Below are 26,154 nucleotides of genomic sequence, written 5' to 3' on the forward strand. Positions count from 1 at the left end.
TCGGGCTAATCGGACCAATGACAGACGAGGAAATTAACAATCTAGATTGTAAAATGGTGTGGGGGGTGGGCAGAATCAGGGGAGAAATGACTGCAGACTTGTTCCCTTCAGGGGTTAATTCCTTTTAACCACAGCAATCAACCTGGGCTGGGAGCTGAAGTGGGACACAAGACCTGGGTCGTGGTCCTGTCCGACTCTGTTCCGTTCTTTCCCTTCGATCTCATCCAAATAGTGTGGAGGCTGGTCTAAATGGTCTTCAGAGTTCCTAAACTCTAAAGAATTAATGTAGGAGTAGGGAACGTTCATTTACGGAATTTCCCGCCGAAGGTACCCTCCGCCTCCCAACCTGCCATTTCGCGTTGGCGCCACCTGGCGCCCACAAAGCAGTGATGCGCGTGCGCCGCGTCCACCGGCTCCGCCTGCCCTTCCAGGTCCTCCAGGTCCGCTGCTCCGCCGTATCCGCCGGATCAAATTGGTACTGCTGCCTTCCTAGGCGGAAGAATCCGCGGGCTGAAGCGAAGGAGTGCAGGTTTGAAGCTCCCTCAGATTGGTCCAGCCCTGGTAAGGGGCGGGCTGCAGCAAACTCCACATAGGTGATTGGTTTTTCCTCCGGCACGCCTCCGTGAAGCAATCGAGCTCGCCCGTGATTGGTCAGGGGCCCAGGCGGGCTCCAAGCGTGGCGCGGAGTTCCGTGCGGTGCCGGCTGTAGCGGGTTACGCAGCATGTCTAGTTCCGGAGGTGATATGCAGGGGGACGCTAGGGGAAAGGGTGCTGCTGCCGTCAGCACGTTCAGCTTCAGCCCGGAACCCACGCTGGAGGACATGTAAGCAATCCTTGACCATCCTGGGGTGGAGAGAGCGACCCCTTCCTCTGGGGCGGGTTTCCCCACGTGGTGGGGAATAAAAGACTAGCAGCAGTGCTGGCTGACCCCTGGTGAGCCGCTAAACCTCTCAAGCAAAATGGGTGATGCCCGGTGAGTAATGTGAGTATCCTCCTTCAGCCCAGCCCGGGAAGTCTGATACTGCCTCCGCCCTTCCGGAGTGGGTGATACAACAGGGGGAGATGAAGTGCTGAGAGGTAGGCAACATTAATTCTTGCTGAAGGAAATCAAGAAAGGTTTATTAGGGAAAGTGGTGTAGAACAGTATTCTGTAAAATAAGCAGGACTTAGATGTGTAGATATAGGGACATTTCCAAGGGGAGGAAATTTCAAAATTAGCAGGAGATGGAATAATAAAGTATTGTTATGTTCGGCTAGAGGTTAAAGTCCATGCAGGGGCGCGCCGAATTCTAGATGAGGAAACCATCTAATAAAGAGGAAATTACTTATTCAAGACCATCCACGGATTTAGTTTTAGAATCCCTGGTTCCAATCCCCCTTTACGTATCACTGAGGTACCTGCCTGGGCCCTGCATCTCCTCCCCCAAACACTAACCCTGGGACTTGGGCTTCTACTCCTTTATCTTATTCCAGCCGGCGTCTCCATGCAGAGTTTGCTGCAGAGCGGGACTGGGACCAGTTCCACCAGCCTCGGAACCTCCTCCTGGCCTTGGTCGGGGAAGTTGGAGAGCTGGCAGAACTCTTGTGAGTAGATGGGAAGCTTTGGAAGAATCTGTGCTGTGGGGGAGGGGAGCAATTATTTGATCCTCAAACATTCATGGATTCCGTTTCCCTCCTCACTGCTGGTCTCTGTGTCTGGTGCTGGGGTGACTCCCGAGTAACAACCCTCTGGGAGCACCCAGTCTCCTGGGAAATAAAGTGTGAAAACAGCAAGACAGACCCAAATCTAAGAAGGAGTGGTGGCAACAACCCTTTACATTTGTCTCTGGGGCTGAAAACAAGGTTTTTTCTAGAATACCTGATTGTAGTATCTCCAAGACAGGAGTTTGCAAAGAAAGGGCAAGTTAAATTCAAAGAGAATCTCATCCGCCTTCAGTATCATTTTCCCAGGAAAGATGAGGGATTTTGTATCTATTTTGTTCTCTGGTGTGTCCCATTTGCCTGGCACACAGCCATTTGGTAGTTATCCAGAGGGTGAGTGATAGAGCTGTGGGAAAGAAGGATGGGAGATGAACCCAGAAAGATAGGATTGGGGCTTGAGAGTGATGGAGTTTGGACAGAAGACCTGACCACCCTTTTTTTTTTTTTTAATTTTTTTTTTTAGTTGTTGATGGACCTTTATTTTATTCACTTATTTATATGCGGTGCTGAGACTCAAACCCAGTGCCTCACACATGCTAGGCACCTGCTCTACCACTGAGCCACAACCCCGTCCCCTGACCACATTTGAATGGTAGAAAGATCACTGTACCTGCAGGATGGATTGAATCACTGAGAGAATGGGACAGGAAGACTAGTGAGGAGGCTGAAAACCAAGCAACAGGTGGTGATGCCTAGAAGAAATGAGGGCAAGGAGTGAGGGCAGGCCATTCATTCATTACAGATTAATTAGTATCAGCCAATTTAGAATCAAGACATGAGCCAGGCACCGTGATGCACACGTGTAATCCCAGCACCTTGGGAGGCTGAGGCAGGAGAATCACAAGTTCAAAGCTATCTTCAGCAATTTAGCAAGACCCTGTCTCAAAGAATGAATAAAGACTGGGAATTTGGCTCAGTGATTAAGCACTCCTAAAAAAAAGGAATCAAGACATATGGCTTTGAACAAGGCAGACACACTTCACAATGGAAGAAGACTGACAATAAGTAAGTAAACTAATTTTAAAAGATCTGGAATTGTGATTTTTGTTTTCATTTTGGGAATTGAACCCAGAGGCACTTTACCACTGAGCCACATCCCCAGCCCTTTTTATTTTTTATTTTGAGACAGGGTCTCACTAAGTTGCTTAGAGCCTCGCTAGTTGCCGAGGCTGGTATTGAACTTGGGATCCCCCTGCCTTAGCCTCTCAAGTTGCTGGGATTACAGGAGTGTGCCACTGCACCCAGATGGAATTGTGATAAGTTTTATGAGGAATAACAAGGTGATGAGAGAGAAAGTAACAGGGAATGCTCTTTGAAGTGGTGACATTTGAACTGAGTCCTGAATAACAGGAAGGAGCCAGCGGTGGGAAAAACCTAGAGAGAACAGGTAGCAAAGCAGTCAAGGCAGAGGGAGCAATAAGTGCAAAGAAGCTATGACAGTTTGGTCTGTTTGCAAGACAGAAAATGTCACAGTGACTTTGGGTGGGGAATGGGTGCAGTGGATGAAAAATAGATGAGTTTGCAGAGAGGTGAATAAGACTTCTTTGGTGATCCATGACTAAGGTTTGGCCTGGAGTGACAGTGGCTAGGCCTGGAGGAAAGTAGAATTGGACCCAGAGCTTTGGATCACAAGTAAAGTGTTCTCTTGATCACTTCTTGGCTCAGACAGAGACAGGTCTGCCTGTTATCTATTGGGATCTCTCCCCATCTTGACTCTGAGTTATCCTTGGAGGAACTTTCTGGGAGATGTGTGTTCATTGTGGCAGGGATTGAAGGTACTTCTAGGGGCTGGGGATATAGCTCAGTTGGTAGAGTGCTTGCCTCGCAAGCACAAGGCCATGAGTTCAAATCCCCAGCACCACAAAAAAAAAAGAAGGTACTTCTAAGGGAGGTAGAGCCCGTTGTCTTAGCTCGCAGCTATGTATGATTATTTTGTGTTTTGCTTCCAGTCAGTGGAAGTCTGACGCAGAACCTGGCCCCAAAGCCTGGCCCCTGAGGGAACGGGCAGCCCTTCAAGAGGAGCTTAGTGATGTCCTCATCTATCTGGTGGCATTAGCAGCCCGCTGCCATGTGGATCTGCCCCAAGCAGTGCTCTTGAAAATGGATACCAACCGACGACGTTACCCAGTTCATCTGTCACGTGGCTCAGCCCGCAAGTATACAGACTTGCCCCATGGGGCCATCTCTGAAGACCAGACCGTGGGGCCTGCAGACCTCACCCATGAGTCCACAAGCCAGACCTCAACATAGAAATGTGGGATCAGAACCTGCAACTCAGCTTGACTTCTGAAAAGCAGAGGGTGACCTGGCTACAGAACTTATTCTGGTTCTTTCCTAATAGTCATGGGCCTGAGGGACCCATTGCCCAGTTTTCGAGGCCCAAGAGCCTCCAGAAGATAGCCTTTTGGTGTTTTCTCTCCCAATAAAACAGTTTGAGCAACAACTTCTAGATTTTTCTGAAGTGGCCAGGGAGGCTATCAGCAGCACTGCAGAGGGGCACCAGGAGTGCCTGTGAGCCCAATCCCCACAGTTCTCTACCTCCTATCTGCAGGGCAGAGGTCCAGCTCCCAGCAAATTCCCAGTGAATTTCATGCAAGTCTCTTCCCGCTTCTGGACCTGTAGAGGAGACGAGGCTGTACAGTGTTGGTTAACAGTTCATGTTCAGAGACTTATAGGCCAGATGATATTCATCATTTTACTTCATCTTTTACTTTCATCTTCTGTAAAATGAAAAATAATAGCCTGGCACATAGTTTAAATAACTGTTAATGTGTAGTTCTCTTTTGCCTTTTCAACTCAAAGCTTTCAGGGATTCTGAGCATGAAATCAGAGACACAAGAGGGCCAAGTCTCTGATGTAGAACAGGAGGGAGCTTCCTCTTCTTTCAGTCTCCTTCTTAAAATTGAAGACCAGGTATCAATTAGGTCAATTTCTTGTTGTTCTTTTCCAAGTAAATGACATTGTTAAGTATGTATGATTTATCCATTGTGTAACCTTGGGCACATCACTTTCCTTTGTGCTTCCTATGGCCTACTTCCCTCACAGAGCAGGGTAATACAAAGAAAAGGACCTTTAACTACCTTTTGTGACTGGTGTTATACTTACGTGTTACAGTGCTTGCCTGGCATGTGCAAGGCCCTGGGTTCAACCCCCAGTACTGCCACAACAAAACTTTGAGGATTAACAGTGGTTACCGACTTGCTATCCCTCTCATCCTGTTGCTACATCAGTAAACTGAGGCATTCCACTCTAAGGCCTCACTCTCCCATCCTCTTATCTAGTGACTCCTTCCCAGGCAAAACAATCCATCAGATTGGACCTGCTTCAGCTTTATGTCCCCGAGCTCACCCTTCCACATTAACTTCATACTCAACATGTCCAGATTAGGGTGTAAGGACTGTCCCCACTCCAGCTTCTACCCTGCCTTTCATCCCAAGGTCCCCTGTCAGGAACACTGCCATGTAGTCACCCAAGCTAATAGTCTCATCTCATTTCCCTCAATCCTAGGATCACTCTGTCCTATGAGTTCTAGCTCTTTGGGGGTTTGTTTTGTGCTGGGGATCAAACCCAGGGCTTCATGCATGCTAGACCAGTGTTCCACCACTGAGCCATGCACCTAGCCCTGAATTTACGACTCTTCAGGAATGTCGATTTCATCCTTTTCTGACCCCTCCAGGCCTCTTTGCTGCCTTAGATCCTTTAATCTGATTTCCAAGGTCCCTCGTGATCCCTCCCTCTCCTGCCAACCCTCTTACTTTTTGTCCCCACATTCCAACCCAGGGGATGTTTGCAAGCTATAATGAACCTGGCATGCAGTTTTAGGGGCTCTCCCCATGTTCCCCAATCCTGATTTTTTCCTGATCTTCAAGACCCAGCTTAAACATTACTTCTGACCAAGAACTTCTCCTAACTTCATCATACTTCCAGTTGACACTGAACCACAACCGCCTGTTGACTTGTCCATGCTCTGCCATTGTCAAAGTGAACTAACACACATCATGAAACACTAAAAATTGTAACAGTGCTGTACTTTTTCTCCCACCCCATATGTCAGGGTCTTTCCTTGTTTACCAAAGCTCTGCAGAACCCAATACTATCTGGAACTTGCTCCATGTGTCCTTTAAGATCTGAGTTTATGAGAACATGACAACAAAAGACCAAGTGTAGGATGATGGCCACCCCAGCCCAATTCCGGTAAGCATCTTTAGCCTTACAGTCCCATTAACCCCATGACAACCAAGACTGGAGAACACTCCAACCCCACTCACAGGCACGGGTGGAGTGAAGATATAATACTTTATTCACTAACACGGGCCAAGGGAATGTAGTGAGGGGGAGGTGGGCACCATTTTCAGGGACCCTGGTAGGGCACTTTCCCCTGTCTCCCAGACCCAGAATGGCCAGGGCTGCCAACCCACCCTTTCCCAGACCCAGGTGCTGGGGAGGAGCCATTCTGGTTAATGCAGCCAGATTTAAATCCCAAAGTGCTCCTCCCCAGTCTGAAGCTTTCAATTCCACGCTGGCTCAGCTGCCCTCGCACTCTGGGCAGCGCTCGGTGGCATTGGCGGCGGTGGCGCCTGCGGGTAGCTTGAAGTCCCGGCCACAGCCGGCGCAGATATACAGGCGGCGCCGCATGTGCGCCCGACGGTGGCGGATGAAATGCGAGCTGAGGCGGAAGCGGCGACCGCACTCTGTGCACGGATAGGGCCGCTCGCCTGTGTGCGTGCGCGCATGCTCTGCCAGGTTGGAGCGATGGCCGAAGCGCCGTCCGCACACTGCACAGCGGTGCGGCTTCTCGCCAGTGTGCACGCGCCGGTGCTTGGCCAGTGCCGAACTCTGCGCAAAGCGCGTGCCGCAGTCGGCGCATGCGTAAGGCCGCTCGCCCGTGTGCGTGCGTCGGTGGCGTGCCAGGCACGAACTTCCGCCAAAGGCTCGTCCGCAGTCCGGGCACGCGTACGGCTTCTCGCCCGTGTGCACGCGCAGATGCTGTGCGTAGTTGGAACTCTGCGCGAAACGACGGCCGCAGTGTGCGCATGCGTACGGCTTCTCGCCAGTATGACGCCGTCGGTGCTGCCGCAGGTTCGAGGCAGCAGAGAAACGCTTGTCGCACTCCGGGCACTCGTAAGGCCGCTCGCCTGTGTGAGTGCGGCCATGTTTGGTCAGCGCTGACTTTTGCGAGAAGCGCCGGCCGCACTCGGTGCACGCAAAGGGCCGCTCGCCCGTGTGCGTGCGTGCGTGCTTGGCCAGCGTGGAGCGGCGCGCAAAGGCGCGGCCGCAATCTGGGCACGCGTGGGGGCGCGCCGGATCGGCCGACGGCGCTGGCACTGGCACCTCGCTGGGAACCTGCAGGGAGAGGGAATACGTATCAGCCCTGACGAGTAGACCTCTGAGCCAGAGACCTGGTCTCCACACATTACAACCTCTCTCTCAGCCTCAGTTCCCCATCTGTGTCATAGAAAATGCAACAGTGCTTGCCTCAGACTATGGTTGTGTGCCTTAAACGAGATAGTACATATAACTCACATTTTACAATGCCCAGTGGTATTCTAGTTATTTTTTATTAACTTAGCAAATATTCATTGGGTACATGCAATGTACTAGACTCTGTTCTAAACACTGGGCATTCAGAATTAAATAAAAATAAAGCATTAAAAAAAATCCCCTCTCAGGAAGAATAAGGATTGGAAGGATGTTGCAAATTTAAATAGATGTCGACACCTTATGGAGTGACTTGGGAGGTAGAGGTTGGATGTTTGCAAGTTCAAGGCCTGTCCATGACAATTCAGCCACAAAAATGGGCAGGGATGTAGTTCAGTGGTAGAGTGCCCCGAAATCAATTGGGGGGGGGGGGGGGCTGGTAAGGGGACCTCTTAGCTTAGGGCCCTAGGCCTAGTTAGGACTTTGGTTTTTAATATTTAATATAAATGAGTGGGAAACCACTAGAGCAGATGCGCCAAGGGAAGTGGCCTGATCACACATTTTAAAAGGTTCCTTCATAGGCTGGGGTTGTAGCTCAGTGGTAGAGCGTTCACCTTGTACGTATTAATGTAAAGGAAGAGGAATCAAAACGACTTAAAGGTTTGGGGGCCTACACACTGCAAAGATGGAGTGGCCATTTACAGAGGTGAAGATGGTGGAAACAGCAAATTGGGAGGTAAAATCTGTTTTGGGCTGTATGGAGAATTCTTAACACATCCGGAGCTCAGGAGCAAGGCCTGGGCTGAAGATGTTAATTGAAAAGCTGTCCACCTACAGATGGTTTTTAAAGCATTAAGACTGAAGGGAGATCACCCAGAGAATGGGCAGAGACAAAAAGATGGAGGAGCAACCAGAAGCTGAGAAGGAGGCAAGCCAGGAGAGTGACATCTTGGCAGCTGGGCCAGGACCAGGTCCACGCTCTGTAACAAACTTTTAAGAGCAAACACCTATTTTTTTTTTTTTTTAAAGCTGTGATGAAAAAGTTAAAAAAAAAAATGCTATTTTGAGTCCTAAGTGGAAAAAAAATAGAAAATGAGCCAGTTTCATGAAGTCTGAGCCTCTAAAGATAAAATCAAAGCAGAAAGAATGCTTTGTAAAAGGCAGGTGAAGGGAAAACATTTTGTACTAACAGAGTAGAAAATAAGATTGAGGGCACATTGCTCCCTTCTTAGAAAAGAAAAGGCTCAGGGCTGGGGAGATAGCTCAGTTGGTAGAGTGCTTGCCTTGCAAACCGAGGCCCTGAGTTCGATCCCAGCACCGCCAAAAAAAAAAAAAAAAAAAAGGCTCACCCCAGGAAAACTGATGTTGAATATACTGTAGGCCAAACAGTAAAGAATAGGAATTGGGGGCTGGGGAGATAGCTCAGTCAGTAGAGTGCTTGCCTTGTAAGCACAAGGCCCTGGGTTCAATCCCCAGCACCAAAAAAAACAACAACAGGAATTGACCAGGTGTGGTGGTACATACCTGTAATCCCAGCTATTCTGGAGGCTGAGGCAGGAGGGCTGCAAAATCAAGGCCAGGCTGGCAACATAGCAAGACCCCATCACAAAATAAAAAATATAAAGGGTTGGGGATGTAACTAAGTAGAACACTACTGGGTTCAATCCTCATCACCACTTGATCAAAGTGGATACCTAGTTAGCTTCTCCTGTGATCGATCAATCACTATTCCCATTTTAAAGATAAAGATACAGACTAGGAGAGGCTAAGTGATAGCAAGAGAATAGTGGGGACTTCTCTCTCTAAAGCTGCAAAAGGGCAACTTCAAGGCCTTCAAAATCCTTTGTCAAAAGAGAACAGCTTTGCCAGGCAGTGGCACTTGCCTGTAATTCCAGTAACTTGGGAGGCTGAGGCAGGATTGCAAGACTTAGTAAGACCCTGTCTCAAATTTTTAAAAAATCAAAACAAAAACAGGTCTGGGGATGTAGCTCAGTGGTAAAGTACCCCCAAGTTCAATCCCCAATACCCCGACTCCCCCCCAAAAAAGAGCTGCTTTGAAATCAACTGGAAAAAAAGACAGCCAAGGGTACTCTGGGCAATATAGTGTTATAATTCTATTTTATTATTGTTGTTAATCTCTTATGGTACTTAAACTTCATGTATGTATCAGAAAAAACACAGGATGTTCAGTACTGCCCCTGGTTTCAGTCATCCTTGGTGGGGTTGAGGGGTGTCTTGTAATATATTCCCCAAAGTAAGAGAGGACTACTGTCATCAACATCATAATGTTAAGTTTGACAACAGTCCTTTATATACATTATTGTATTAAATTTTCCTGTCACCCCCTTAAGTCAAGTGTGACTTATAGAGAACACTGAGGCTCAGGGAAACTAAAATCACACGCCAAGGGTAGTCCACAAAGTGCTTACTCTCCACCAGGAGGCTACACTCTGCCCTGAATTCACACAGCCAAGACCTGACAGAGACTGGACTCCAAGTCCATGGCTTTCCCCAAGAGAAATTCAAGGTTAAAATACAACTTGATACTTTAGATCAGGAAACTCCCTACAGCAGGTCTGGCACAGTCTGAATACAAGGTCACACATTCCAATTTTGCTTTGGTTTTTATGTCTGTTTGGTTTATTTCAACGCGTCAGCCATGGTGGAAGCACTTTTTCTCATTGTAGATATCTACATTTTTTCTGGCCCTCTTTTCCTTGGCACCTTCCCCCCCGCTTTTTTTTTTTTTTTTTTTAATTTTTGTACTGGAGATCGAACCCAGGACCTTGAGCATGACAGACAAGTGCTCTGTCACCAAGCTACATTCCCAGCCCTTGGCACCCTTCTTTAAGGTGACTCTGGCCAGCCTGAGAACTTTCTTATACTGGCTTCACTGTATTCTTCATTCAAGCATCCTGGTTGTCTTAGTTCAGGAGGGGAGGCCTTGGGCATCTGAAGAATTTTTTTTTTTGGTGGGGGGGTACTGGGGAATGAATCCAGGGGCGCTTAACCACTGAGCCACATCCCAAGCCCTTTTTTGCATTTTATTTAGAGACAGGGTCTCACTGAGTTACTTAGGGACTCACTAAATTGTTGAGGTTGAGTTTGAACTTGTGATTCTCCTCCCTCAGCCTCCTGAGCCACTGGGATTATAAGCTTGTGCCACCATGCCTGGCTTGAAGAAGAATCTTGGTAAGGGATTGAGTCTAGCTTATTAAGAACCTGGGTAAGTCACTCTCTTCCCCTGCCTTAGTGTCCCAAGAAAGCTAGGTAGGCTGGGTGAGATCAAAACTTCCCAACTTGGGCTGGGGATATAGCTCAGTTGGTAGAGTGCTTACCTCGCAAACACAAGACCCTGGGTTCAAATCCCCAGCACCACAAAAAACAAAACAAAACAACAAAAAAAACAACTTCCCAACTTAAGGCACACACTACACAAGATGCAAGAGCATTCTAAGTGGTATATGGGCAAATTTTTTTTTTTTTTTGGGTGCTGGGGATCGAACCCAGGGCCTTATGTTTGCAAGGCAAGCACTCTACCGACTGAGCTATCTCCCCAGCCCCAAATTTTTATCTTACTATAATCATTTTATGTGTTTTCTGTATAAACATTAGAAAATAATAGAGCACATGAAACTCAAGTTCATAAATATTATTGTTTAGATGAAGGTAGAGGCTGGGGATATAGCTCAGTTGGTAGAGTGCTTGCCTCACATGTACAAGGCCCTGGGTTCAATCCCCAGCACCAAAAAAAAAAAAAAAAAAAAAGATGAAGGTAAATTTATTTCACGAAATATTGTGAATCTGTTTTTAAAAAGCATTACTAAATAATGTGAGTACAACATATATGTGATATGGATGTGACTGGAACTTGGCAAATACCAGACTAGGCAATCATTAAAGGTCTTTACATGTCTCAAATTCTACAACTATTGTATTTAAAATTAAAATAAATAATATTTGCCCTGTAATAAGCAGAATCATGGAGATACAATATAGTATAATGTAATAATCCAGACATTTGAAATTAATGATTGTCTTCAGTGCTTAAAAAAAAATTTTTTTTTCAGTGCTTGGGATAGAACCCAGAGCCTCCCTCACACCTGTCAGTACTCTACCACTGAGCCACATTCCTGCCCCTAAAATATTTTTTAACCAGGGCAAACATCCCAGTTTCCTCCTTAGTCACTACTTTTCTGATTATTAATAATATTAATAATTAATATTAACAACTTACCATTTATTGAACACTCACTATGTGCCAGGAAATTATATAAGTGCTTCTTACCCATGTTCTCATTTTTTTTTTTAAAGCACTTATGTACGATATGCTTTTTTTGGGGTTGGGGGCGCAGGGTGGACCGGGGATTGAACTCAGAGGCACTGAGTCACATACCCAGCCCTATTTTGTATTTTACTTAGAGACAGGGTCTCACTGAGTTGCTTAGCATTGCCTCGCCTTTTCCGAGGCTGGCTTTGAACTCACAATCCTGTCTCAGTCTCCTAAGCTGCTGGGTTTACAGGCACCACCAAACCCAGCTTTTTTTTTTTTTTTAAACAGTGGTAGGAATGGAACACAAGGCCTTATGCCTACTAGGCAAACCATCTACCACCGAGCTACACCCCAAGTACTCCATATTCTCATTTTAAATTCTCACAACTCTTTGGGTTAGGTATCTTAGCCCTCTTGCATAATTAAGGAAATAAGACTCAGAAGGTAACTGACCACTCAAGGCCACAGAGTTATTAAATAGAAGAACCAGGATCTGAGCTAGAAGTCTGTCATGGTCCAAAACACCTATTCTCTAAACCATGATGTAATTCTAATCTTACTAACGTTTGAGGTCACCTACACAGCTTGTCTCCCTCTCCTGGACCCTTTTAGTAGTCAGAATCTTCCTTCTTTTGGAACAAAGTATAAAATGATCCCTATCTTCTAGTCCCTTGTTTTAGGAAATATGGCCCACAGACCAGCTACATCAGCATCACTGGGAACTTGTTAGAAATGCTCAAGCCCCAACCCAGATTTACTGAATCAAAATCTTTATTTTAGGCTGGGATTGTAGCTCTGTGCTAGAGCACCTGCCTAGTATGCAAAACGTCCCCAGCACTACAAAAAAAAAAAAAAAAAAAAAATCATTTTAACAAGATCCCCCAGGTGAATTTGTGTGCATGTTAAAAATTAAGCAACCTGGGCTGGGGAGATAGTTCAGTTGGTAGAGTGCTTGTCTTGCAAACACAAGGCCCTGGGTTCAATCTCCAGTACTGCAAAAAAAAAAAAAAAAAAAAAATCTGTCAGGTACACACCTGTAATCCCAGCTATTGGAAGGCTGAGACAGGAGGATCATAAGTGTGAGCAAGGCCAGAAGGCCAGCCTGGGCAACAGAGTGTGTGACCCCATCTCAAAAAAAAAAAGGAAAAATAAATTAAGCAATTTGATCTGGAAAAGAAAAGAGCTACTTGTAGAGAAAGCAGGTAGAAAGATGAAGAGGGTTTTACAGGCTGAGATACAGGTAAAATCTCATAGGAGAGAAAGGGTTATGTCTGTTTAAAGCTGCACATGGGATGAGTGTTGAAGTTAGTGAAGAAGCCAGAATGACATGGTATCACATGGTGAAGAGCTTTGAATGCCAGCCTTAGAAAGGGAGACTTCATCCTAGGGAAACAGAAAACCACTCCAGAGTTCAGGCCAGGGCAAGACAGGTGTGGATGTGTGAAGAGCCCTGAGAAAATCTTTTCTACTTAAAGACAGATTGCATTTAGATAGGCAGAAAGAATACTCTAGTTCTTTCTAAGGCTGCAGCATAATTAAGGTCCTAATCCCTGAGTGCAGCATAATTAAGGTCTGTTCTCGTCAGAGATTGGTCATGGGTCTGAGTGATAGCTAAGAGTCATAGACGTCAGCACTGGAAAGCCTTTTTTTTTTTTTTTTTGGTACCAGGGATTGAACCCAGAAGCACTTAACCACAGAGTTACACTCCTAGTCCCTTTTTTATTTATTTTGAAACAGACTCTAAATTGCTGAAGTTGGCCTTGAACTTGCAATCCTCCTGCCTCAGCCTCCTAAATCACTGGGATTACAGGTATGTGCGCCACCACCAAGCCCAGCCTGGAAGGCAATTTTGAAATCACTGGTTTTTAGAGAAATGAGGTTCAGGGAGGTCACACAGCAAACAACTGAGCTATCTTATGAGCAGAGTGCTAAATGTTCATGGGATATGTGTAATCCTTGAATCCACCCTCCTCCTCCAAATCCAGTTACCCACATGAGACTTCTGAGACTGGCATTCAAAGATCTTAGGTAATTATGCCATTTTACAGATGAGAAGCTGAGGCAAAGTTGGTAAAAGGTAGAACTAGGATTGGACTGCTATATGATACCACTTACAATCTGGCCCAACATACCTTTCATGACTTTCACACCAAACCCTCCCTATACCCTCAGCTCCGGTCAAACTAGTTGGGGTTCCCAAATATCCCCTTCTCCCTTCACCACCATTCCTACTTTAGAGCAAGTCACCAGCCTTACCTGGCCTGGTGTTCCCAGAGCAGCTGATTCTTCTGAATAGAAAAATCCAATCATGTACCTTCCCTGATTTAAGGTTTCTAATGGCATCGCTTAACCTAACACATTACCTCCAGGTAACTACCCTGGTTTATTTCAAGGCCTTTATGCTCTAGTCCCACCTACCTTTTCAGTCTCATCTCCTCTGAGGCTTTGCTTTTGAAGTTTCCTCTTCCTGGAATGCCCTTCCTCCTTCTCCGTTTGTTAAACTCCTCACTAAGCCTTTAAGGCCCCCATCAAACATTATCTCTGCAAAGTCTTCCCTACTGCCTGGGGTTGTCTGTCCATCTAGGCCTCCATGTTAGTTTCTCTGTTCATTCCCAGTCCTCAGGGTTCAGCCAGAAAGTCCTTTGATAAAAATGAATTGGAAAATCTCCTAAAGGATAACTGAGCCCAACATGCTGAACTTCAGGGAGGGGACCAATTAATAATAGTAAGTATATACATAATGTTTATTATGTGCCAGACAGTTTTAATTCTATACAATGAATGAATTCTATTCATTCATTCAATCCTCATAACGCCAAGAAGTAGATGCTATTATGACTTTTCTTTTACAAGTAAGGAAACAGATTTTAAAAAGTTAAGAAACTTGTCCAAGGTCACATGACCTGGTAAGCGATGGAGTTGGAAATCCACCCTAGGTTCAGGAGTCTGTACTTAACTTACAGGTCAAAGGAGGAGATCAGGGTCCACAGGGCAAGAGGAGGCAAGCTGAGCTAGGATGATGGGCCTGAAAGGCCGAAGAAAACAGAACTAGATAGTAATTTAAACTGGAGAAGGCCTACGGAGCTAGTACCCCTCCCTTTAGGATCCACCATGCCCACTAGGGGGCAGCAGAATTTCTTTTCCCTGAGAACTGGGCCTTGAAAGTAGCAGTACATAAGTCCTCCAGCCAGATTCAGGGTACTCGGGGTAGGGGCAGCCAGAGTACTGTGCACCTCTGGGAAGTGGAAACATCTGATGGCAGTTAGGGTCTTAAATGGGAAACTCTGTTCACTCTGTTGTTCTTAAAATCTTCATATATCCTCCTGAGGATAAAACTAAGACTCCCTTTGTGGCCTAACAACCAACCTACTCTTATGCCTTTGACTGAATTAACTGCCCTCGTTGCTCAGAGTCCCACTCACTCCTCTGAGCCCCTAGTAGGGGGCTCAGCCTCATACTTGTCTCAGATAAACCATCCTTTTTCTAACTTTGAGACTTTGGCAAGTTGCCAAACTGTTCTAGGCCTCACCTGTAAAATGGAATAAATGCTACCTACATCATCAAACGGAGGTGCTTGGAATTGTGTCTGGCACACAGTACATTCAAGAGTTAGCTACTGTTACTATTGCCTAACCTGACTTCCCCCCCAACCCCAAGTCTGAATTAAGTTCCCACCTTTGGGCTTCACCATCCCCTCATGCCTGCACCCATCACAGGATTGTGACTGCATGGTTACTTGTCAGTCTAACCTTGCTAGACACCAAGCTCCAGGGGAAGTCTACAGTAGAGTTCACTCTCCAGCACCCAGCATAGAGCCTGGCACACACAAGGGGCTAGATGGATATCTGTATGATATCAGACAGATGGACAACCCTGAGATTCTGAGTCTAAGATTCAAGAGAGAGTAGGGCAAGATCCCTGATTTCTGCCTGGGGAGGTTGAGCCTGGACTAGGTTTGGGGGCAGTGGGCCCCAGGGTGTGTATGACACGTACCTCCTTGTTGTCCATGGGGATCTTGAGTTTCACCACCTCATACTTCTCCTCACCCTCCTCCTCCTCACCCTTCACCAGCAGCACCATCTCCTCCTGCATCTCTTCCTCCTCCTCCTCCTCTGCCTGCTGTTCGCCAGGCATCTTGGTGTCCTGAGGCAGGGAGCTGGATCAGAGGCTCAGGACCCGCCCCCCCAACATGGCCCTGGCCCAGGCAAGGCGGTGCAGCCGTGGCTTCTCCCGCCCTGCCCTGGTCTCCGAGTATGGCCCTCTCCCATTCACCCCTGCCCGGCCCACGATCCAGCACTGTCCAGGGACCAGCCCCGGAGACACCCGTTCACCCCTCTCATCCCGGCATTCAAGGCCCAGAGCAGTTCGAATCTCCAGCCCCCGCGAGTCGCCACCCTCCCCGCGCTGAGTCACTCCCCAGAGCCTGGGTCGGCGACCTGGAGCGCTAGGGCAAGGGCTGGAGGCGGGATGGGGCGGAGACCCTGGGGAGAGGTGCGCACTCACCAGCGGGAGGTTCGGCGCTCGCGCTGCCCCAGGCCTAGGCGCGGGGCGGTTGGGCACTCTGCGAGGCCGCGGCTCCGGGGGCGGGGCGGGGGCGGGGCCCCAGGAACAGCGGTTTATTGGTCCGAACTCAGGGCCCCGCCCCCAGGGGCGGAGCCCAGAGAACCAAGGCATCCGGCCCAAACCGCCAGGGGAGGGAAGCGAGCCCCGACCCCGATCCGTCCGTGGCCTCCTAGCTATTAAGGACCTGGAGCCACCCAAGCCCAGCGTTCAGGGTCTTCGCAACCTACCCTCAAGGCTGGTCTCCCGTGGCTGGCTCGTTAGTCTCCGCTACGCCAAATGCATCTGCACTGCCCGAAATAGGCCACGTGCGCTCCCGCCCGGGCCTGGGCCTCTCGCTGGCGCCCCGCCTGGAGGGCGGACCCTGTTGCCTCCTCACCTCTTCCCTCTTTTTTTCCTTTGCCCGTTTTTCCTTTCTCCGCATCTCCTTCCCTGTCTTCTGGCCTATGGAGATCTTACTCCTTGAATACATACTACCCGCATCAACAACCATGCAAGTTACCATTGCCGTTTATTGAGTGATGGGCCTACTATGCTCCGTTACGCTGAGCGTTTTTGGTTTCCTTCGATCAGCACAAGGATCATGGCCCACTTTACAGCTGAGCTAAATGAAGTTTTGGGAGGTAAATTGATTTGCCTATGTTATACAGTGGGGGTGTAATAGCATTCCTGACAATTGGTAGCTCAGGTGGAAAATTAAAAGCTCTCAGGATATTTTTACTTTTTTGGGTGGGCGGGGACTGGGGATTGAACCCAGGGGGTCAATTTACCACTGAGCTACATCCCAACACTTTTTATTTTTTATTTTGAGACAAGGTCTCAGTAAGTTGTTTAGGGCCTCCCTGATTTGCTGAGGCTGGTCTTGAACTTGGGATCCTCCTGTTTCAACCTTCCAAACCACTAGGATTATAGGCCTATACCATAGCGCCCAGTGACTTCTAAGAATTAGTTTTGTGAGCATGGTGGCACATCCTATAATCCCAGCAACTCGGAATCTGAGGCAGGAGGATCTCAAGTTCAAGGCCAGCTTGGGTAACTTAGTGTGACACTGTCTTAAAAGATTAAAAGGGGTGGGGATGTAGCTCAGTGGTAGAAGATCCCTGGGTCCAATCCCCAGTATCACAACAACAAAACAATTAGTTTCAAATCAGAAGAGAGATCTTTTACAAATTTTAATTTACAATATTAAGAAGTTGGGATATGGGGACATAGCTCAGTGTTAGAGCATTTGCCTAGCATGACTGAAGCCCTAGGTTCAAAAAGAAAAGAAAATGTTGGAATTTTATATATAGAAATTTCCCACTTCTCTTAAACAACCTAGTACCTAACTCTCCTGATTTATGAATGGGGCAACTAAGATTCAGAATGGAAGAAAAGAAGAAATAGCATGCAGTAAGCATTTACAATGTTGTCTCTTTACAATAGTCCTGTAGGGATCAATATCTCCATTTGACAAATGATAAGACTCAACCTTAAGTAGTTTGCTCAAAGTCTTACATCTGGTAAGCAGCAAAGTCCAACCTTGTTATTCTGTTGCATGGGAACGAAGTTACACCAAGGAAATTCATGGCAGAGCCAGGACTCAAACCTGATCATCCATCTGCAGAGCCCAGGGCATAATCTGGATGTTGGAATTACATCTACTCAAATTTCAGTTCTTCCTGGGAGCTGAGAGAAGGGGGCAAATGTCCAAATATCACATGCAAGATTCCCCCCAAACTACTTTGTGTTCATTTTCCTTTTTTCTTTTTGATACTGGGGATTGAACCCAGATGCACTTTACCACTGAGCCACATCCCCAGCCCATTTATTTATTTATTTATTTTCAGACAGTGTCTCAATAAGTTGCTTAGGGCCTTGCTAAATTACTGAAACTGGTCTTGAACTTACCATTCTGCCTCAGCCTCCCAAGTCGCTGCATTTACAGGCCTGCATCACAATGTGCAGTGGTGTGCTCACTTTCTATTCAAGTATTTAATGAGTTCTATTATGTGCCTGGTACCAGTCTGGGAGTAGTGAATAAAACAAACATACTGGTGCCTATGGCACTTAAAAAGGTGTAAAAATTGTAAACATGTGACAGTGGGGGGTGGGGGTGTAGCTTGGTGATAGATCACTCACCTAGTATGTGTAAGGCCCTGGATTCCAACCCTAGCACCATGAGAAAAAATAAATAAATAAATAAAAGTCAACAAGTAAGTAAGCAAATATGATAATTTATGAAAAAATAAGGGCAAGATGATCCAATAGGGAGTGGCTGTGGTTGAAGGGTTTCTTTAATGTGGCATCTCTGAACAAATAATTTTGAGATAAACCTGGAATGATTAGAAAGGATTAACCACTTGAAAATCTGGAAGAAGAATGTTTGAGACAGAACTGCAGAGGCTTTAAAGCATAAATTTGGCATGTTTATGAGTTATGCATCTATAGTCCCAGTCAGGAGGCTGAGGCAGGGGGATCACTTGAACCAAGGAGTTCAAGGCCAACCTGGGCAACATAGCAAGACCTGTCTCAAAAAAGAAAAGTCTGATGTGGTGGCACATGCCTGCAATTCCAGTGACTTGGGAGATTGAGGCAGGAAGCTCACAATTTCAAAACCAACCTCAGCAACTTAAGCCCTGAGAAACTCAGTATGACCCTGTCTCTAAATAAAAATATTTTCAAAAGGGCTGGGGATGTAGCCCAGTGGTTAAGTACCCCTGGTACAAAACAGAAAAAAAAAAAAAAAAAAAAAAAAAGAAAAGAAAAAGAAACAAATGAACTCTACATGCCTCAGAAACAGAAGGCTTGTGTGACTGGATCTGAGTGCACTAGCAAGGGGAAATGTAATAGAGAAGATGCAGTGAGTAGGGGTCAAATTATGGCTGCAGCTCATCTCCAACAAAGGCAAAGATTGCTTGTCCTACTTAGAATCATGAGACTCAGCTAGTGACCTGCCTCTGAGAGTAGTGAAAGTTCCTACTGAAAAGGAGGCACCTACTGTTACTAACAGAACAAAAAGGGCTCCTTCCAATTGTTCTACAAACCTGTACAGGAATCTGTTTGCATTCACATGTAGTTCTTGTTCTTGAGAGTCTCATGGTCTATTAAGAAGATTGCAATGGGTTTGGGGATGTAGCTCAGTGTCAGAGTTCTTGCCTGGTGAGGCCCTGGGTTCAATCCCCAGTAATTCTCTCTCTCTCTCTTACACACACACACACACACACACAGTGATAAAAATGCTTAGCAAGGCCCTGAGTTTTATCCCCAGCACTGTAAATATATATATATATAATATATAAATATAATAAATCATTTATGAACATACAAAAAGGACAATAGGTCTTCTGACAGAAGAGTAGTGGAATAAGTGAACAACTTTAAGCGGAATGGGCATTGGTTGCAGGCCTCCCTGAGATTACATGCCAAGGAGATAAATGTGAAGAGCCTTCAAAAAGGGAGTTTGCCAGTTGGCAAGGAGTTTATGGGATTGTAAACTCATGAAGAGCTGATCATGTTTCAGGAATACCCTTCACAAAAGCATTTAGTGAGGCCTACAGATGCCCGACCCTTCTTAGGCCTGGGAGTAGAAAACTGAATTTGGAACTTGACTTCCATTCTTGAATCCTGAGGATTTGGTGCGTAATTTTTATTATGCCTAAAACAAAACATCTCCCATATTTTTTCTTTTTCTTTTTCTTTGAGAGATGGGTTTTGCTATGATGCATAGGCTGGCCTCAAACGCCTAGGTTCAAGAGAACATCCTGTCTACAGGCCCCACCACCCCACCTAGTCTACCACTGAACCACATCCCCAAAAAAGGAAACAAAATTTAAAAAGCACAGAGTTGAGCCCACACAAGTGGAAGGCCATGAATGCCAATAATGAGTTACGCTTTGCAGAGAGGTAATGGGGAGATATGACAGGGCTTTCGATGGCGTGGGGTAGCGGGTTTGACTTGGTCAGATGCAATTTTACTAAGTTCGCTGGTATCAGCTTGGAAGCCGAACTGACAGGGTAAAAAAAAGGGAAAACAGCAAGTAGGATCGTCCAAAAGCCTCGAAGGGCTCCATTAGGCCAACGGATGCCTGTGCACATTAAGCCAGAAGCTGCCTAGGACCCCTGCCCTGATCGCAAAGTTCTGGGTTTTCAGGGTGTGCACTGCTTGGCAGGGGTGGGAGGATCGGGAGGAAGCTCCTTACGGTAAACTTTCATTGGTTTCTAGGGAAGCCTGTCGGATGGCTAAGATCTCGCGTGAACTTCTATCCAGGACTATTCCCGCACAACCATTAGTTGAGACTCGGGACTGGAGAATTTGCAAAGCAATCAAGTACTTTATTGCTTAAAAGGGTGAAGAGGCGTAATGTTTTAAGTTCCCAGCCAATCAGGGGAGTTCCTCTTTTTCCTTCTTCCCTATTGGCGCTCTCCTCGGAACAAGCCACGAATGGGATCCCTGCTCCCGAGGATGCACGGGGTGCTGGCAAATACGGTTGCTGTTTGCCAGGGATGAGAAGGCAACCTGTTTACCCTCCCTTTGGACTGTGCAACCAGATGATGGGTCTTGATACATAAAAGGACCCCTGGGAAGCGGAGTTTTCCAGTGTCCCCGTAGGCCGTGCATCTGCGTTGGGACCTTCAGCGCTGGGCGGGTCTGCAACATTTTGCCAGGGCCAACAGCCACTTCCCACCCATTCCCTGTAGCTTGCCCTCCCTCCGCAACGTCGCACATTTTTCCTTTTAAGGATCATGTTCCAAGCTGGTGCCTGTGGGCAGTTAGACCTTAGGCCTCCGGCATCAGTTGATAAATCTGGTGGCCCTTTTAAAACCAACCGTCAGAGGTAGAAAGTGGCTGACCGTGCCAGGATAACCTCTTTATTTAATGGACGCATAGAGCACAAGCAACCTGCACAAGTTTACAAACTGTTTGAGGGTTTTGCCTGTGGTGTCACCTCTACACTCATTCATTCCTTGTCCTGCACGTACATACACGTGTATACACAACCACACACACCTACAGAGTCCAAGCCTCAGACAAGAAACAGTTTATTAGTAAGGAGACACATGGAAATGTGACTGTCAGCCTTGAAGCTTCCCTGGTCTCTGTGGCTTCTCCTCCCTCTAGTTCTGCCCTTGCCCAGCCAGCTGGTCTGTGCTGATGTCCACCAGAACGTGGGTGTGGCATTCAGGCTGGATGCCATATGAGTGCTCCTCCTGTTGGTTCTGGCCTATTTCACTAGTGACCAGATGTCAGAGTGGGTCCAGGTCCTCAAGGGCACAATCTGGGCCCTATCCAAGAGTGCCCTTCCTGGCTAAGACCATGTGCAGTGGCCCACGATTAGGAGTGGGGTCTGCCTACCACACTGCAATACCTTTCCCATCAGGATGATTAAGATGCCCTGCCTCATTTGACACCTTAAATTCCAGATGTCTCATTGCTGCACCTCATAGGGTCAAACAAATGGGCTCAGGGTGTTGGTATCCCATGGCAAGTTTGGCAGTAGTTCTTATCAGACAAGAGGCAGCAGGAATTTAGGGTTCTTTGAGTTCTCAGGCTAAAGCCAGTTTCTAAATTTCAAATAAGTATTTATTGAGTGCCTACTGTGTGCTAGGCAGTGTTCTAGAGTTTGGGGGTACAGCCCATACTGGCAAGGTCCTAACACCAAGCCAGGACAGTTTCCTGAGCATCATTGTTATGGTCTCCAATTTCTAGTTCTATCTATTCACTCCTTTCTCCCATTTTTTCCCCTTCTTTTCCCTCCCACCACCTCCCAGGCCCTGTCTGCTCTGCTTCAGCAACAAATAACCCTCCCTTTGGTTTACTGGGCCTCCACCTTCCCTGGACCCTATCATTCCAGTCCCACTGGTGGCTCCTCTTTGAGGGGCCTTGCCCGACCATCCCCTATCCCAAAGGGCCTCAGAACCAGGTGCCCACGCTGGTGCTTGATACGGGCAGAACTGTCACCAAAACCCTTGCCACACTCTGCACACTTGTATGGCTTCTCCCCGGTATGTGTGCGCCTATGTTTGACCAGATCTGAGCTCCGGGGGAATTCCTTCCCACAGAAGCCACACACATGGGGCTGGCTGGGTCCAGAGGGCTGGGCCCGGACTCGAGGTCGAGGAGAGGTGGGTGCTGGGCCAGGTGGGTTATGTGGCCGTAGAAGAGTAGATGGTGGTGGCCGGGCACGTTCACCACGGTGGGTTCGGAGGTGCTTGACTCTGGCCGAACTGTCAGCAAAACCCTTGCCGCATTCAGGACAGAGGTAGGGTTTCTCCCCCGTGTGTACTCGATGATGTTTCACCAGGTCAGAGCTTCGGCGGAAGCCCTTGCCACACTCGGGACACTTGTGGGGTTTGTCACCAGCCAGTGGTGGGGGTGGCTCCCCAGCCTGTGGGCCTCCAGGCTCAGGCTCCAAGCCAGGCAGGCCAAAAGGCCCATCACCAGGGTGTGAAGGGCTTCGAGGCGTTAGTGGGGGGCTGGTGCCAAGAGGAGGTGGAGGTGGGCTGGGGATCAAAGGGGCTACAGGGTAACCTGGAAAGCTGAAGTCCTGGGGTTCCATGTGAGTGAGGCGGTGGCGAAGAAGTGTAGAACTGAGGCTGAAGGTGCGGTCACATTCTGGGCAGGCATGAGGCCTCTCTCCACTGTGAGTGCGGAGGTGCTTAACCCGGGCAGAGCTGTCAGCAAAGCCCTTGCCACACTCAGGGCACAGGTAGGGCTTCTCTCCTGTGTGCACCCGCAGGTGCTTCACTAGGTCGGAGCCTCGGGCAAACTCCTTTCCGCATACATCACAGCCAAAAGGCTTGGGCCCCAGGTGACTCCGCTGGTGGCTCAGGAGGCTACAGCTTAACACAAACCGTTTGCCACAATCAGTGCAAATATACGGCTTGTCCTGGGCCTTGGGTCCCTGTGCAGCTGTTGTGGCTGCCCGAGATGGCTGCCGGCGGGGCACCACTGGTCGGGGGGCTTGCTCCCCGCGGTGTGTCCGCTGGTGCTTTATGCGGGCAGAACTGTCACCGAAGCCCTTGCCACAGATGCCACACTTATAGGGCTTCTCACCAGTGTGTGTTCGCTGGTGTTTCACCAGGTCAGAACTCTGCCGGAAGCTCTTGCCACATTCACCGCAGATAGTGGGGCGCTCACCAGCAGGTATCCGAGGACGAGGAATCTTTGGGGGACCCTGGGCTGGTGGCCGGGCCCTATAGGGTTTCTCACCACTGTGAGTTCGCTGGTGTTTGATGCGGGCTGAGCTATCCCCAAAGCCCTTGCCACAGACCCCGCACTTGTAGGGTTTCTCTCCTGTGTGAGTCCGCTGGTGTTTTACCAGATCTGACATCTGCCGAAAGCTCTTGCCACACTCACCACACACTGCAGTCCGATCACTACTAGCTTGGCCCCAGCGTGGTTCTCCTAGGACCCGGGGGCCTCGGTTTCGAGGCTGAGGCTTTCCTAGTCCCTCTCTCTGAACCCATAAGTCATCCCAGGTCTGGATACCTTCTGGTTTGAGAGAGTCATTTCCTACTTCGTGAGCTGGAGCCAAATCTTCTTCTTCCTTGAACCCCAAGTCATCCTCTTCTGGTGGGGTGTGTTCAAACACATCTGGCTGAGAAATCACGACATTCTCACTCCCTAGACCTAGGAAAAGAAAAAGAAATCGCAGCCCTCAACCTTTGATTCAGCCTCTTTGGTGTGTGTGTGGGAGGCAGTGATGGGAATGGCCTCCAGCAAGCCTTTTATAGCCCTGAACCACACACCCCACCCCCTGTGACAGTAACCTCTCCAGGAAGACTTCCTTGACACTGTGCGGTCTCAAGGATCTCTCTCCTCTGAACTTCTGAAGCACTTATTGTCTGTGCCTTTCAATAACAATGGTAATAACTTCTTTCACTATGTCCTTAATATATGCCAATCCCTAAACTAAGCAATATTGTATCCTGAACAATCCTAGGAGGTAATACTATTATATTACTATCCCCATTTTACAATCATGGAAATGCAGAGAATTTAAGTTACCTGCTCAAGGTTCTAAGTTAGAAAGTGGCCAAGCCAGCTTTCTAACTCAGGTCTGTCTGAACCCAACCACATTTTATGGCCTTTATTTAGAAAACTTGGTATTTGTTCTTTCTGTTGTATTTTGTTATTTTAGCCTATTCGGTAATTTATTATTTCGATCATCCTATGTGTACTCACATCCATCTCTCAAGATGCTTAGGGGTGGTAGGAGAGATAAAGTATCACTAATAATAATTGTGGGTTCAGAACAATCATACTTGTGTGTTGTCACAGGAGAGGAGATAAGGAGACAGGGAATGGCATTCACAGCAGAGCAAAGAGAAAATCATGAAGAGGAATGGAAGATAAAGCTGGAAACGGTTGTTGGGACTAGTCTGAGCATGCAAGGTTTGGATTGAACACTAGGCTAAGTAAGGCTTTAATTACTAGCCAGAGGGGAGCTAGGAGGTTTTTGAGAAGACAGGATTAGATCTGGAATTGGATCAATTTGGCTGCACAGTGCATCACTGGAGAGAAAAGGGCAGAGGGGAGTTTACTGCAATTGCTGGGATGAGACTAAATGAGGCCTGAAGTAGGGCAGAGGCAGTTGAGGATGGTGAAGATTGTGGGGGAGGGGGAGAGTCCTTGAGAAGATGCCCCTAACAGCCTGGCACACAGTAGGTACTCAGAAACGTTGGCTCCTTCCCTTGGTTTTTCTCTCCTCCCCCTCTCTCCCTGGAGGCACAGTTTACGTTCGATTCTTCTGGGTCTCGGTGGGGCAGAGCCCGGCACCAGAGTCTCCACCCAGGTATTACCTGTCTGTGAGGCGCATGGCCGCGGCTCTCACCTGTGCGAGCGCTTCTCAACCGCTCCCTCTCCTCCGGGCCATGGAGATCCGAGCCCCAGGGTTCTACCGCGCGCTCCATCCCCAGCACGCCGCCCTGGGCAAGGGGACAGACACATAATCCTGTGGTCACACAGCCATGTGCGGCCCGCGGACCCTGCCGCTGCCCTCTGTCGGCCGGCGCGGGCACCCGGCCCCTTCGGGTCCCAGGCGCCGGGCGCGGCTCCCGGTAACCCCCGCCGGCGCCACTGTCCACCCCTGCACCTGCTGCTCCTCCTCCCGGCACGCAGCCGCCCCTCTCACCTCGTCCGCCGCCTCCGGCTCAGCCACCCGGCGCCCTCCCGAGCTCCTCTGCGAGGTGCGGGTACCCAAGCCACCGGCGGCTCCGGGATGCGGGCTCCGCGCCAACCCGGGTGGGGGCTCGGTCCCAGGCGTCCCGGGGGCGGCCGCCGGGGGCGGGGACGGGAAGCGGAAGCGCTGGGGCGCACGGAGCCGCTCTAGGACCTGGGAGGAGCTGCACGCCTGTGGGGGACGCCCGTGTTGGCGGGAGCTCGGTGGCCCGCGGGTGGCTGCGTGCAGCCGGGAGGGCTACTCTAAGCCGAGGACAGTGGCCCGAACTCGGTGGTATTAACCGTGTGCCTCCTGGGCTGCAGCTGGGTGATGAGGGCTGAAGACTCTTCCTAAATGTCGCTGTGTCTCGGGCCACCCGCGCAGACCTCTGGGGCTGGCCGGGAGCGCCAGCCACCCTAGCCGGGGAGAGACAAAGAAAGAGGGATCCAGAGACGGACCCAGGGAAAGGGGTGGGGGAGAGACCAGGCAGACAAAGGGCGGCGGAGACCCCAGACGGGGCGGGGCGGGGCGCCGAGACACGGGAAACAAAGCCCGGCTGGTCCGAGAGGCCGAGGACCGAGGTGGGGGCTGGGCTGGGGGAGACCGAGGCAGGAGCAGAGACTAGAGGGGAACGTCAGGTAAATGGTGCTAGGGAGAGGCAGGCAGATGCCGTCAGACTGCGGCCCCCAAATAGACCCTGAACCAGACTCACACAGCCCTCATGTAAAAGCCCTGAGTCAGAAAGGACGCCCAGGCAGAAAGAGACGATGGACAGCGGCTGACCCAAAATACAGGGGCAAAAGATTTGTCACCAGAAACAGATGTAGAAACAGTTAAGAAATAGTTATAAAGTCATCGAAGTGGCCTTAGGAGCAATGAGAAAAGGAAGCAAGGAACCTGGAGGGAATCAGGCCCAGAGCCAGAGAAACAAAAGACAGCAGTCAGTGGAACAGGCAGAGACAAAGAGACAGAGACACAAAGAAAGAAGCTGCTAGAAAGACTGGGAACAGGTTGACAACCGTACAAAGGCCAAGCCCAGGAAGAGGCTGAAGAAATAAA

The 26,154-nt window shown here is 48.6% G+C and overlaps 3 protein-coding genes across 3 annotated transcripts; 1 reads left to right on the plus strand and 2 right to left on the minus strand.

Moving 5' to 3' along the window:
* Positions 1-658: 658 nt before the first annotated feature.
* On the plus strand, positions 659-4,777 carry Dctpp1 (dCTP pyrophosphatase 1). Its single transcript, XM_047533756.1, has 3 exons — positions 659-823; positions 1,474-1,584; positions 3,651-4,777. The coding sequence occupies exons 1-3, from the start codon at positions 723-725 to the stop codon at positions 3,949-3,951; spliced, it is 513 nt and encodes a 170-aa protein (XP_047389712.1). The 5' UTR covers positions 659-722; the 3' UTR covers positions 3,952-4,777.
* A 1,178-nt stretch (positions 4,778-5,955) lies between these two features.
* Znf771 (zinc finger protein 771) lies at positions 5,956-15,972 on the minus strand. Its single transcript, XM_047533567.1, has 3 exons — positions 15,896-15,972; positions 15,386-15,535; positions 5,956-7,044 (listed from the first exon to the last, which is right to left on the minus strand). The coding sequence occupies exons 2-3, from the start codon at positions 15,524-15,526 to the stop codon at positions 6,226-6,228; spliced, it is 960 nt and encodes a 319-aa protein (XP_047389523.1). The 5' UTR covers positions 15,527-15,535; positions 15,896-15,972; the 3' UTR covers positions 5,956-6,225.
* A 4,984-nt stretch (positions 15,973-20,956) lies between these two features.
* Znf48 (zinc finger protein 48) lies at positions 20,957-25,252 on the minus strand. The gene is made up of 3 exons (XM_047533534.1): positions 25,069-25,252; positions 24,769-24,862; positions 20,957-23,564 (listed from the first exon to the last, which is right to left on the minus strand). The coding sequence occupies exons 2-3, from the start codon at positions 24,845-24,847 to the stop codon at positions 21,778-21,780; spliced, it is 1,866 nt and encodes a 621-aa protein (XP_047389490.1). The 5' UTR covers positions 24,848-24,862; positions 25,069-25,252; the 3' UTR covers positions 20,957-21,777.
* Between the last annotated feature and the right edge of the window lie 902 nt (positions 25,253-26,154).

The sequence above is a fragment of the Sciurus carolinensis genome, chromosome 18 (genome assembly GCF_902686445.1).
Source record: "Sciurus carolinensis chromosome 18, mSciCar1.2, whole genome shotgun sequence".
Classification (NCBI taxonomy): Eukaryota; Metazoa; Chordata; class Mammalia; order Rodentia; family Sciuridae; genus Sciurus; species Sciurus carolinensis.

Coding starts and splice junctions, on each gene's coding strand:
- Dctpp1 (XM_047533756.1), top strand. CDS start 723: ATGTCTAGTTCCGGAGGTGATATGCAGGGGGACGCTAGGGGAAAGGGT. Junction 824..1,473: donor GAACCCACGCTGGAGGACAT/GTAAGCAATCCT, acceptor ATCTTATTCCAG/CCGGCGTCTCCATGCAGAGT. Junction 1,585..3,650: donor GGAGAGCTGGCAGAACTCTT/GTGAGTAGATGG, acceptor TTTTGCTTCCAG/TCAGTGGAAGTCTGACGCAG.
- Znf771 (XM_047533567.1), bottom strand. CDS start 15,526: ATGCCTGGCGAACAGCAGGCAGAGGAGGAGGAGGAGGAAGAGATGCAG. Junction 7,045..15,385: donor TCCCCATGGACAACAAGGAG/GTACGTGTCATA, acceptor CTCTCCCTGCAG/GTTCCCAGCGAGGTGCCAGT.
- Znf48 (XM_047533534.1), bottom strand. CDS start 24,847: ATGGAGCGCGCGGTAGAACCCTGGGGCTCGGATCTCCATGGCCCGGAG. Junction 23,565..24,768: donor GTTGAGAAGCGCTCGCACAG/GTGAGAGCCGCG, acceptor TTCTTTTCCTAG/GTCTAGGGAGTGAGAATGTC.